Source organism: Elephantulus edwardii, unplaced genomic scaffold (genome assembly GCF_000299155.1).
Source record: "Elephantulus edwardii isolate Elephantulus edwardi_28Jun2011 unplaced genomic scaffold, EleEdw1.0 scaffold00043, whole genome shotgun sequence".
NCBI classification, from domain to species: domain Eukaryota; kingdom Metazoa; phylum Chordata; class Mammalia; order Macroscelidea; family Macroscelididae; genus Elephantulus; species Elephantulus edwardii.
The window spans coordinates 6,403,427-6,416,597 of NW_006399793.1; the positions used below are offsets into that span (position 1 = coordinate 6,403,427).

The 13,171-nt window shown below is 36.2% G+C and overlaps 1 protein-coding gene across 1 annotated transcript in view; it reads left to right on the plus strand.

Moving 5' to 3' along the window:
• GPR98 (G protein-coupled receptor 98) overlaps positions 1-13,171 on the plus strand; it is a 1,036,968-nt gene that overhangs the window by 259,157 nt on the left and 764,640 nt on the right. The window contains exons 43-48 of the mRNA XM_006885387.1: positions 1,010-1,134; positions 8,479-8,645; positions 8,742-8,888; positions 9,378-9,485; positions 11,070-11,334; positions 12,237-12,359. Coding sequence (XP_006885449.1) covers positions 1,010-1,134; positions 8,479-8,645; positions 8,742-8,888; positions 9,378-9,485; positions 11,070-11,334; positions 12,237-12,359 — 935 coding nt within the window. The remainder of the gene's footprint in view (positions 1-1,009; positions 1,135-8,478; positions 8,646-8,741; positions 8,889-9,377; positions 9,486-11,069; positions 11,335-12,236; positions 12,360-13,171) is intronic.

Consider the following 13,171-nt stretch of genomic DNA (forward strand, 5'->3'; position numbering starts at 1 on the left):
AGTGAAATACTGTTCATGCAGGTAGTCTAAAATTCTCTCTAGAAATTGACATCACACACACACACACACACACACACACACACACACACACACACGTGTGTGGTGTGTATGTATACGTATGTATGTGTATTTATAGTTGTCATGATGTGTTGTTGAGTCAGAGCTGACTCATATCTGATCCTCTAGTGTGTCTTCAGAGACTCTGAATCACATGGAGGAGATTGCTGGTCTGTCTTCTGTGGAGCAGGAGGTATATTAGCTGTGTCGTAATCCATAGGGAGTTGCACTGCTAACCCAAGGTCATACTCCTCTAGACTTCAAATCACTGTCAACTCCCTTAGAGAACCAATGTGCAGTCTCCTCCTGTATGATTTAGAGTGATACTTAAAATAGTGCCTCAGAAACCCAAGAGCAATTGGGTTTTTTGAAATGTACATGTATATAGGGTGGAGGGAAAGCACAAGAGAAGAAAACCCTCAATGAGATGAATTGATTCAGTGGCTGGGTACTGAGGTAGGTGTGTCAGAGATGGTGAGATTGGCACAGGATAGAGCGGAGTTCAGAGCTGTTGTATATAAGGTCGCTATGAGTTGCAAGCGACTTGATGTACATAAGTACAACAACATGTTCATATATACTCATATATAACTTTAAAATGTTCCATTAAGTCTAGTTTCACCAGTATGCTAAGAATTTCCTATTTTTCTTGCAATTTTAAAAGTTTTGTGAGAAAAATTAGCAATGAAAAAGTTTTATATTTCCAAATGTTGTATGAAATTATTGATTTTAAATATTTTCTCATTGTGGATCTGTGCTTTTTTTTTTTTTACTTTATTTTTGTTAGTAGATTTTCTATGCTTAGAGTGTTGTCTTCTTGGCACGTACGATTTTTACATCTTAGGTTAGATAAATTTAAATGCATGTTAAGTTTATGTTAGCAATGTGAAAATTTTTTTCAAAAATGCATAGAAATCATGTTTTCTACTTTCCACAATTCATTTTCTTTTAGAGATACCTCCATAGCCATCGAAGAAGCCAACAGGACTGTGTATTTAAATGTGTCACGTACTAATGGCATTGATTTAGCTGTGAGTGTGGAGTGGGAGACAATATCTGAAACAGCCTTTGGAACAAGTATGTTTTGTTTCCTATAAGAAAAAAATTCTGTAATAAAGAAAGTTCATATGTATAAGGTTTATATTACCCTTCCTGTTTTGTATCATAAAGATATATTGGATATAGAAAATACAAGTCTATTTTTTGTATCCTTTTGTATTTATTGTCAATTTCGTGCTAGGTAGGTTGCTGAATACAGGAGATGTAAAAACTGAATTACATAAGCCAACATCAACCTGTAGTTTAAACTCTAATAAATGTGTTAGAAAGATATTGAGACATAGAAACATAAATGAAGACTTAGGGCAGGGTACATTGAAATATAGGAGAGTGTCAAGTTTGTAGAGAGAGGAAGGACAGATAATTTAATAATCTGAAGACTCTATTGCAGATTTTTATCTTCCTTCCAATGGAAAATTTTGAGAGCTTTAGGCATCGAGAAGAGTAACAATATGTCTATCCACATATATGTGGTATGATCATATTTGTGTTTTGAAGGCATTATTTTGGAAACATGTAGGGAAGGCTTAATAAAGAATAAGAGATGGCGAAGGAACCTAATGATTTATCACCCCTCCCCTGCCCCCCGCACATCCACATCCCTCTACTTCCAGCTCTCACACCCCTCCTGGATCCTTATACTCATTCTACAATAACGATCTTATACAATATTTATCCTTGTGGGACTGAATTAGTTCACTTAGCATAATGATCTCCAGTCCCTCCCAAGTTACGTAATAATTTACAAAGTTATTGCTCCTGCACGCTGCATAGTATTTCATTGTGTGAATGCACCATAATTTCTAAATCCATTCGTTTGTGGTTGGATATTTGGGCTGTTTCCATATTCTTGTGATGGTAAATAAAGCTGCTCTGAACATCGGTGTACAAATCTCAGTTTGTGCCTCAGTTCTCATATTCTCAGGTATATTCCAAGTAGTGGAATATCTGGGTCAAATGGAATTTCTATGTTCAACTTTTTGAGGGTGCACCAAACTGCCTTCCAGAATGGATGCACCATTTTTTACAATCCCACGAACAATGTGTAAGAGTTCCTTTCTCACCACATCCTCTCCAACATCTATTACTTGCTGCCCTGTTAAACTTTGCCACTGTTACTGGAGTGAGATGGTACCTCATTGTGGTATGGATTTGCATCTGTCTTTTTGCCAGTGATTTGGAGCATTTCTTCCTGGGTTTGTTTGATGTTTGAATATTTTCCCCTGTGAAAATTCTTTCCATGTCTTTTGCCCGTTTTGTAATTGGGTTATCAGTCTTTTTCTTGTGGAGGCCCAGGAGTATTCTGTAAACTTTTGTTATAAGACTCTTGTCTGAGATGGAATTACCAAATGTTTGTTCCCAGTCTGTAGATTTTTCTTTGCACCCTGTTGGAAAAAGTTTTTGATGTGCAAAGAGATTTAATCTTTAGAAGATTCCATGCATCAATTTTATCCTCTTTAGATTGTTCATTTCTGATTGTACTTGGCAGTCTCTTTATACCTTGGACTAGGGCTTCTATGCTTGATCCCAATTTGTCTCTTAAGAACGTTATGGTTTTGGGCTTTACTCCCAAGTCTCTGATCCACCTTGAGTTGATTTTTGTGTGTGGTATGAGATGTGGATCCTGTTTCAGCTTTTTGCACGTGGAAGTCATCCAGTTTTGCCAGCATCATTTGTTGAAGAGGTTATAATATCCCCATTTAACAGCTTTGATTTCCTTGTCGAGTATCAGTTGACCATAGATAGCTGGGTCTATTTCCAGGTTCTCATTTCTGTTCCATTGGTCAATGTGCCTGTACCATGCTGTTTTGGTTACCACTGCTGTATAGTATGTTTTAAGGTCAGGGAGTGCTGTACCTCTAACCTCATTTTTGTTTCTCAGAAGTATTTTGCTATTTCACTCAGGTACAATGTTTGTTTTTCTCTTTTTCCATTGAAATTTTTCTGCGTACACTGTTATATCATTTGCCTTTTGTGACAGTTTTAACACCTCTGCCAGTTTGAACACTTCTGATTTCCTTTTATATCTTATTGCCCTAGTTAGTACTTCCAACTCAGTATTGAATAGGAGCATGATAGAGAACATCCTGTTCCCTATTTTCCAGGGGAGTATCTTTATTTATTATCCAGTGAGAATGATGTTGACTTTGGTTTTGTGAACATAATTTTGACTATTGTAGAAATTCCCTTCTATTCCTATTTTATTGAACCTTTGTTTCAGGAAAGGGTGTTAAATTTTGTCAAAGGTCTTTTCTAGACCAATTGATAGGATTATGTAGTTCTTGTTCTTTGCTTTGCTAGTACCATAAATTATATCGATTGTCTTGGGGTTGGGGTGTGTGTGTGTGTGTGTGTGTGTGTGTGTGTGTGTGTGTGTTTTGAACCTTCGTTGCATACTTGTTTTCTAAAGAGGTGAAAACAGTATCTGGAGGCACAGGGCCATGAGTATCTCTCTGAAAGGGCCAGAGGGAGAAAGAATAGCACAGCCTCTCACTACCACATAGTAGAAAACAGATAAAAAGCTAGTAGTTCAGCTCCATGGTGCCTCTAGAACCACACCAACAGCAAGAGGTTCATTTATTTGTTGTTTTACTTTTATGGTACCAAAAATGGGGCTTATTAGGAAAGGAAGTTACAGAGTGGAGAAGGCAAAGAATATCTCACAATACAAGTCCAGGCTTTAGACCAACAGTTCCAAGGCACAATTCCTCAAGACGTCCAGGTTCCAGTTTCAGTTCAGCAGTCAAATCCAAATTGTTCAGCAAGGTTTGCTCCAAAGCAGTTATAAGTCACTTTGAACAAATAAACCTGTAACTTTGGCCAGCACAAATGCAAGAAGCCTCAGGTCACAGTTTGCCACCGTTTGTCCACAGCAGTGTCACAGTCTCTCCACCACCAGATTCTCACTCTCACCAGGGTCTTACTGCCATAAGACTTGCTCACTTTCACTCTTGTCTCAAGTCTTTCTCACCTCAAGTCATGCTGCCCTGTCTGGGAAGTGCTCTTTCTCTTATCTTTATCCCACAGCTGTTGGTGACTTGCATTACCATGATGATTTGAGGGAGCTGCACTACATGATTCAAAACTGGGAAGAGTGTACACCAGGGATGTGTCCTATCTCCATACCTTTTCAACCTATATACAGAACAGATTATCCAGGAGGCTGGGCTCTGTGAAGAGAAGTGTGACATCAGGATTGGTGGAAGATTCATCAACAATCTGCGTTATGCAGATGACACAACCCTGCTGGCTGAAACTGAGGAGGGCCTGAAATGCTTGCTGCAGGTCAAGGACTACAGTCTTCAATATGGATTGAGGCTCAATATCAAGAAGACAAAGATTCTCACCACTGGGCCAATTGGCAACATCAGGATGGATGGTGAAGAGATTGAGATTGTTAACTGCTTTAGTTTGCTTAGCTCCACGGTCAACAATCTTGGCACCAGTAGCCAGGAAATTAAAAGACATATTGTGATGGAAAAGTCCACTGTTAGTGACCTCTCTAAAGTACTGAACAGCAGTGGTGTCAGTTTGTAAACTAAGAAGCGCCTGACACAGGCCATGGTCTAGGCAATCACTTGTATGCATCAGTGAGCTGGACAATGATCGGGAGGATAGAAGGAGAATTAATGCCTTTGAGCTGTGGTGCTGGAGAAAAGTATTGAATATACCATGGACTGCTAGGAGAATGAACAGATTCATCTTGAAGAGGGTTAAACCAGGCTGCTCCTTGGAGGCAAGGATTCTGAAGCTTCATCTGATATACTTTGGACGTGTTGCAAGGAGGGACCAGTCCTTGGAGAAGGACATCTTGTTTGGGAGGGTGGAGGGACAGTGCAGGAGAGAAAGACCCTCGGTGAGATGGATTGATTCAGTTCTGGGGTATTGGGGATTAGGTGTGTCAGAGACATGAGATTGGCACAGGCCAGAGCAGGGTTTAGGGCTGTTGTACATAAGAGGTGCTGTGAGTCACAGCCGACTTAGCAGCACATAACAACAACAACAACAACAATAACAACATGGTGGCCTAGTGGCAAAGTTGTGCTGCAATCCTGAAGGCATGCTGTTCGAGGCCACCGGCTGCTCCACAGGAGAAGAATGGACAGTCTTCTCCTGTGCAGTTAACTGCCTCTGAAAACCAGCTGGAGGGTCAGCTATGTGTTGGCTCTGACTCAATGGTACACGACAAACAAATAATTGTGAATTGCAAGACCATGTGTCTGCAGTCAATGTACCTGGAGACTAGAGGTTAAATGACTAAAAAAGTGCCAACTTTTAGTCTAACACCATATCTGTTATGAATCCCACTTGGTCATGATGAATTTTTTTTAATATACTGTTGGATTTTATGAACTAGGATTTATTTTGTTAACAATTTTTGTATCTATGTTAATGAAAGATATTAGTCTATTGATTTTTTTGGGGGGGTAATGTCTTTGCCTTGCTTTGTTATTAGGGTTCTGCTTGCTTCCTAGAATGACTCTGGAAGTGTTTGCTCCAATTTTTTTTAATAATTAAATAGAACTGGTGATAGTTTTTCTCTGAATGTTTGGTAGAATTCACTCATGAAGCTATTTAGGCCAAGACTCTTTTTGAATGAAATATTTTAATATCATGGTCAATTTATTTTTTTGTGAATGGACAATTCAAGTGTTCTACATCTCTTTCAATCTGGATAGGGTATGGGTTTCTGGGAATTTGTCCATTTCCTTGGAATTTTCAAATTGTATGGTATACCTTTTCATACTAGAATACTGATTTAATGTCACCTGGTTTGGTCTTATCATCTTCTAACTTGCTAATTCTTAGTTTCTTCTAAAGAAGAGATAGATGATCTTCTACTCTATTTCTTCTACTCCATTTTAGATGATCTTCTACTCTATTTTCTTGTCCCTTCAGTATGTTGAAAAATTTGATATTTCAGTCTTGATATTCTGGATTGCCTTTACATGCATTTCTGTTATTTCTGTACTGTGTTGGTGGTACCCTCTTTGTCTTGTGATACTTTTAAAAAATTCTCGATTCTCTTTATGTGTGCTTTAAATTCTTTTCCTATCATTTTCACTTCTTCTGTAGCCAGTCATATAATTCCACGTTGATATATTTCTTCTGCCCTTATGTATCTCATGTGCTGACTGCTTTTTAGGAGAAGGCTTGTTTTGGTTTTTAAATATTTGAACTTGCCTGCAGCTTTCTTAACTTTATGTGACATTCTTTTTATGATTGAGGCAGTTTCTGTTTTGTCTTTGTAGGTTGTTGTCAGTTCTTTATTATGCTATTGATAAGGTTCAGCCTTTAAGTGTTGACCCCTAAACAGTGTCTTAGGACAGTTTTCCTCATTGCTTATCTATAGGTGACTCTGTTCTCCGTTTCTTGTGGGAAGGTTTTCATCTGTTTATCCTTTGAGGGGTATGGACTTGTAATCTCTCCCTTTGCCCCACTGTGATGGGCACACTTCTCTGTTCTGTCCTGTAGTGGTGGGTGGGTGCACTTTCTTTTATGGGTAGGCAACATCACAGTAGTGCTGTCTGGGATATTTTGCTCAGGGAAAAGGCACAGGTGAGTGGCAGGATCCCAATGGAGCAGCCCTCAAGACTCACTTGGTGGGTTGGCCAACCTCTGCCTCCTGTCCTGTGGTTTATTGGGAGGGAACTGTTCTACCTAAGCAGACAAATGCCCAGGAAAGAGACATGGTCTCAGTAATTGGGTCCTCAGGATTCCTTGGTGCTAATGACCAAGCCTTGTAGTTGTCTTTTTCTTCTGTGGTTGTGAATTTTAACTACTTCTGAGAGAGAGTGATCTCTCCTGGAGAGCTAAATTTGAGAGTCTTTAACATTTTTGCTCTGGGGGCTGATTGAGAAGGAGTTGCACAGCCAACCCAAAAGTACACACTTTGAATCTATTAGATGATCCATGGGTAAAAGATGTGTAATCTCCTCCTGTGCCTCTGAAAACCTGCTGACAGAGCATCTGTGTCTGTTCTGACTCCATGGTACATAACAACAAAAGTACTAATAGATTATGGAACTTATTGGGTTACTAATGAAAGACTTGCAGTTCAAATCCACCAGCAGCAACGTGAGAGAAAAAGAGGCAATGTGCTTTCTTTAAAATTTATAGTCTCAGAAGCCCATGGAAGATCACCTTGACTTGAAGTTGAAAAGAGTGAGTTTCAGTGTTTCTGTGGTTAATGATATATAGCTATATACATAAGGACAGATAAGAACTGAGTAACATTTTTAATGGAGATGAAGAAAAAGAGACCTTGAATGTAGGCAATTATTTCAGAAATTCAGGAAATGTCAGATTTTGAAGCTATAGTCATGAAGATATAGGGTTCAGAGGATTTTTTTGTTTGTTTAATTTGGAAAGACTTGAACATCGAATATAGAAAAGATCTGGTAGATGTAATAAAAAATTGAATATTCAGAAAAATGCAAGAGAGATAAAAGAAAAATGAAACAAAACAAACCAACTTCTTTATTCCAATTATCTATTATTATTTAGAATCTATTTGTGTTTTTATTAGTATTTATGGAAGTAGGAGATTTATAAGTGTCAGTCGTGTTTTTATTTCTCATCCTTTGGTCTCTTAATTTATCATAGTGAAGGTGTTGTCAATACGATTAGTACTATTAAGGTTTCTTAATAAAAAAGATTCAGATGGTAAAATAGGAATTTAAGTATTAATTTTCTAGGAAAGAAAATTCCAACCTATATTAGATGTCTGACATTAACATTAAGACTTCTTGAGTTGGTAATCTAAAATGATAAAAAGCTTTCAGCCTGATCATATTGCTCATACTGCATCATGTTGATGCCATTAGTTGAAGTTTAAAAAGTACTTTCTTTATATGGGAAGGTGTCTTGATAGTAGAACAAACTACTTTTAAAAAATTACTATTCATTATGTAAGGATTTTCTTCTGATAATAAGGAATTTTAGAGTCTTTTTGGTTAGACCAGGTTGTTAAAATCTTGGAAATTATGTAAGTCTATTTAGGCCTTCTTAAAATGGTAATAAATCATTGGATAGACAGTGTTTTAATTTGTGGACTTAAATAAATCTATTATTAAACAGTTCTCAGAGGATATAAATTCAAAATTTGTCATGGGCAGTCTTATAATATGTACAAAGTTGATAAAAATGTTCAGCTGTTCATTGTTAAGAACTTCTCTTGGTGCCTTTTTTTTACAATATTGTAATTATTAAATTTAGGTGATTTCTCACACATGTAAATAAAACATGATTGTATTTCTAGTAACAAAATCAGTCATCTTATGGTTTAAACAACAATTTTAGAGTAAGTAGTTAAAGTTTGCAAGAATCATGAATTAGTACATATTGATTTTTGTTTTACAGGGGGCATGGATGTTGTATTTTCTATATTTCAAAGTTTTTTTAATGAATCTGCTTCTGGTTGGTGTTTCTTTACTTTGGAAGAAATAATATATGGTATCATGTTAAGAAAATCACCTATAAAGTTTTCTACTGTTTATCGATGGCAAGGAATTTTCATTCCTGTTGAGGTAAGCACGACTTATTTTATGATGGACAGAAGTAAGTGTACATCTGGATTGTGGATGCAGAGTGAGTTACTATTAACCTTATTCTTCATTTCCTAGGATCTAAATATAGAAAATCCAAAAACATGTACAACATTTCATATTGGTCCTTCTCCCTACCTTGTGATCACTCATGAAGATGTAAATGAAGAAAAGTCTTCTGTTAACAGCGTGTATACATTCACATTGGAATTTAAATTATTACTGGTAAAAACAATTTCTTCTTGTAAATTACTTTATTAAAAGAATAATGAGATTATTAAAAAGACTTACTTAGGTGGAAGGGAGATCTGATGACCAAGTGGATAAAAAATTGCCCTGTCAACTAAAAGGCAAGTGATTCAAATCCACCTGTTGCTTTGCAGAAGAAAGACAGTCTTTTCCTGTACCAGTTATAGTCTCTGAGAAGCCAATGGAGGGTAAGCTCTGGTCATTTCTGCCTTGGTGGCAGTAAGTTTGGATATTTCAATAAAAACAGGTGGGAAAGAATCTTTTGTAAGTTCCTAATTATTATTAAGAAGATACCTTAGTTGAGAGCTTTTTAGGCTTTCTTGCAGTGACATCCAGATGAATACGTGACCACAATGATATTTTTCTAACTAAAAAATTAACATATTAATTCATACTAGTATTGTATCATGTGCATTTTCAGTTAAAGTAACTCAATTTTTTAATATCGTTCTTTCTTTATTACAGGTGCAAACAATCATTATTTCAGAGAGTTCTCAAGTAATGTATTTTACTTCAGATAATCAACATTACTTAATTGTTGCTAGTCAACAAGATGATTCTGAATTAACTCAGGTTTGTATCTTTTAGCATTTTGTTTTCCTTATAATACTGTAATTGAATTTCATCATAGATATGGCTTGAGGTTGTTTTTTGGGTTTGTTTTTTTTTTTAGTTGTCAGAATTTTAATTTCCTTGGATCCACAGTCAAGGTCCATGGAAGCAGAAGTCAGGATAAGAAAGGGTCACAAAAGGATAAATAGTGCAAAATACTGCTGTTATAAAATAGGACAGACATTTGGGGGGATGGGGAAAGATAATGATCATTGCATTAGAACAGGTGAGGGGAAGAACCGTCAAAAGGAATACATGATTATTCACTATAATCATGAGAACAATCTGGAACAAGGAGTGCATTGTGGGGTGTGCTGTAGGGGTAGGGAATCGAGGGAGAAAATGTGCAACAATGAATTAATAAAACAGAGAGAAAAAAAAACCCAACACAGGGTGTTAGTTCTATGCACAGACCTGCAGCAAAAGACTTTAATTTTAAATCAACTTTAATGAAAGCTTACAAAGACTTTGGATTTCCATTCATCCACTGTTGCACTTTTCTCTCCCCACCCCAGTCCACTCTTCTCTTTGAAAAGTAAATGAAAGATTCTTTCATTGTTATACAATCTCTTTCCCTAAGTCCACTCCATTATGCAGCCTTTGTTCTGGACTGGTTTGAGGTTCTGTATAAAGAAAAATCACAGCTTAGTTGTGGTAAAATTTCAGAGAGGAATGTAGCTATTTTTTACAGTTAATTTTTAAACAGTGTAATGAAAAGTCTATTGTCTTTGAGGACCATATAAATATAATAAGAAATACAAATATTTCATTAGAATTTAATTACTTTAGATAGCACCATGGAGGGAAATCATTCAGCTGGACAGATGGTATTGCTATAATTATTGCTAAGTGGGCCCTCAGTATCAGTCCAAAATAACACAGTTTTCTAATAATTAAATCTTTTCATTCCAGTTGCTTACACTGTAATGTTTTCATCACCCCTCAAATTCTCATAACTTTAAATGTAACACCAGCATGGAGACTAAAAACATTGGATGTTTGTCTTTGTGTGAGCAGAGGTGATTATGTTACATCACCAGACATTTCTTACTCAATTTTGCATTGTTCATATTTAAAATCATGTTGTTTCTTTAACCTTTTTTCCCTTTTACCATTATTCATTCCTGTTTAGATGCATATTTCAAACAGATTTATATTCAAATGATGTATATTTTACCCACCCTGTGTCTGTGAACATTTATCACTTTTGCTATTTTTTCATTTCTCTTCCATTCATTTATTTGAAATTATCTTTCTAATTGTAAAATAGAGAGCTCTGGTGGCCTAGTGGTAAGAAGCAGTGCTGCAGTCCCAAAAGCACACGGTTTGAATCCACCAGCTGCTGTACAGGGAAAAGCATGGGCGGGTCCTCTGAGATTTGCTGTCTCTGAAAATCTGTAGGATTAGCTGTGGGTCCATTCTGACTCATTGGCAAACAAAAATGATATAATAATGTCCTTGAGGATAAGCATATGACATTGGCTCACATCTCCAGTAGCTAAATTCCTAATGGTAAAGGGTTGTGTGTTTGAACATTTCCTACAGGTCTTCAGATGGAATGGAAGAAGCTTCATGTTGCATCATAAACTCCCTGTACGAGGTGTGCTGAGCATGGCCTTGTTCAGCCGAGGAGGCTATACATTCTTAGCTGTTGCCCAGGCTAAAGCTATGCTAAATGCCCTTTTGTTCAGATGGTCTGGTAGTGGATTTATTAACGATTTTGAAGTGCCAATCAGCGGGATAACGCAAGTCGAGGCTTTGTCTTCAGGGGATGACATTTACTTGATTTTTGCCAAAAATACCTTCCTAGGTGAGAAAATGTAGTCTTGGTAATGAAGATAGAGTTTCTATCAAAGTTTCCCAGCATTCATAGTTTATGTTCTATATTACGATGGGTTTGTAATAATGTTTTAGCTAATGTATAATAGATTTCTATGGATATTGACTATATTTTAGAAACAGATTTTGGGGGAAATTTCAAATTTATGTCTTTAATTGTGCAGTGTTTCTAACTATTACTTCATAGTTTTATAGTCTGTAGGGAATTATGTTGCTACCCAAAGGGTGCTACCTCTCTCGTGGTTTGAACCCACCAGCAGCTCCATGGGAGAAGGCAGAGAAATCTCTTCCCATGCGGTTTATAACCTCAGAAACCTGACAGTGGTTCATGTATGAGTTGGTTCCAACTTGACAGTATCAGTTTGGGGATTTTTGAGATATAAGTCTTTTGAATGAATAGATAAAGTGAACATGTACTTGAAAATATTATACCCATGGTACAAACAGGTAACTTTTAATTATTTTTTTTATCTTGGGGTACCATGGATAATTTATTATGGTAATCAAAACTGTTTAGAAGTTTTTTATAAAGCTCTTTAAAATATTTAGGTAAAATATTTCATAAAATGGCTTAAGAGTATTTAGATTATTTCTATTTAATGGAATTTTCAGGGATAGGATTTCAACATTCCTGAAATAATAATTTCTGAAATAATAATCACATAGTTTATTACTGTTCTTTCAGAACATGATTATTAGCCGTAACATCATTATTAAATGTTAAAGCATTTTTAAATATTAAAAATTATATTTTAAATACATTTGTGATAAATTTCTTAAACTAAAAAAATGTATTCTAGTTTTGCTGTGTAATTTTGCGTTCTCTGCCTATAACTTTTGCCTTCATATTTGACTTTCATAACATTCTTGCAGAAGCTCATAATTCAACTGATATTTTCATCTGGGAAACTGGACAATCTTCTTTCAGATACTTTCAATCTCTGGATTTTACTACTGTTCATCAGATACACTCTTTTACACCACCCTCTGGAATAGGTAAGGGCCTTACGGCTGTGTAGATTGATTTTAATCTGATCAAACTAGATGCAATCTCAGATTGCAAGACACTGAAATTGTAATAGACATGTAGCATCAAGATCTGTACAATTTTTAAAAAAATGACATTTTTAAAATGAAAGTTTTACTTAAGAATAAAATACTGTCATTTATCTATTTCCTAATAAAAATTGGAGGCACACATTGGAAGCCATAAAAGATTTTTGAGCATACAGCCCAAACTCATCAAGTCTGCCTCATAGTGCAGAAATTTTCAAACATTTTGAAAATGAGTTTTTGAAAAAAGAGTCATGAACTTTTCACCATTTCAAACATGTGAGGATATGAAATAGTTTTTGTTTACATATATTATAATTATTAATAGATATCATATTTAAATTTTAAATGTATTGACTACTTTAAACGAAACAGTGAACTCCTAACATGGGAACATAAAGATAAATATCATTTTATGAAAATAACTGTATTATTTTGGAAACAACCACTATGAGAACAGTGGCAGGATATTTTCCTCCCAGATCTGTAACCTTTTTATTGAAAATGCTGTATCTACAGTTTCATATCTAAATCCACATTCAATATATTTCAGTATTACAACTCACTTGTTGTTGTTATTATGTGCCATCGAGTCGTTTGCGACTCATAGCGACCCTATGTACAACACCCCTAAACCCTGCTCTACCTGTGCCAATCGCATTGCCTCTGACACCCATCCCGATTACCCCAGTCACTGAATCAATCCACCTCATAGAGGGTCTTCCCCTCCTGCGCTGTCCCTCCACTCTACCCAG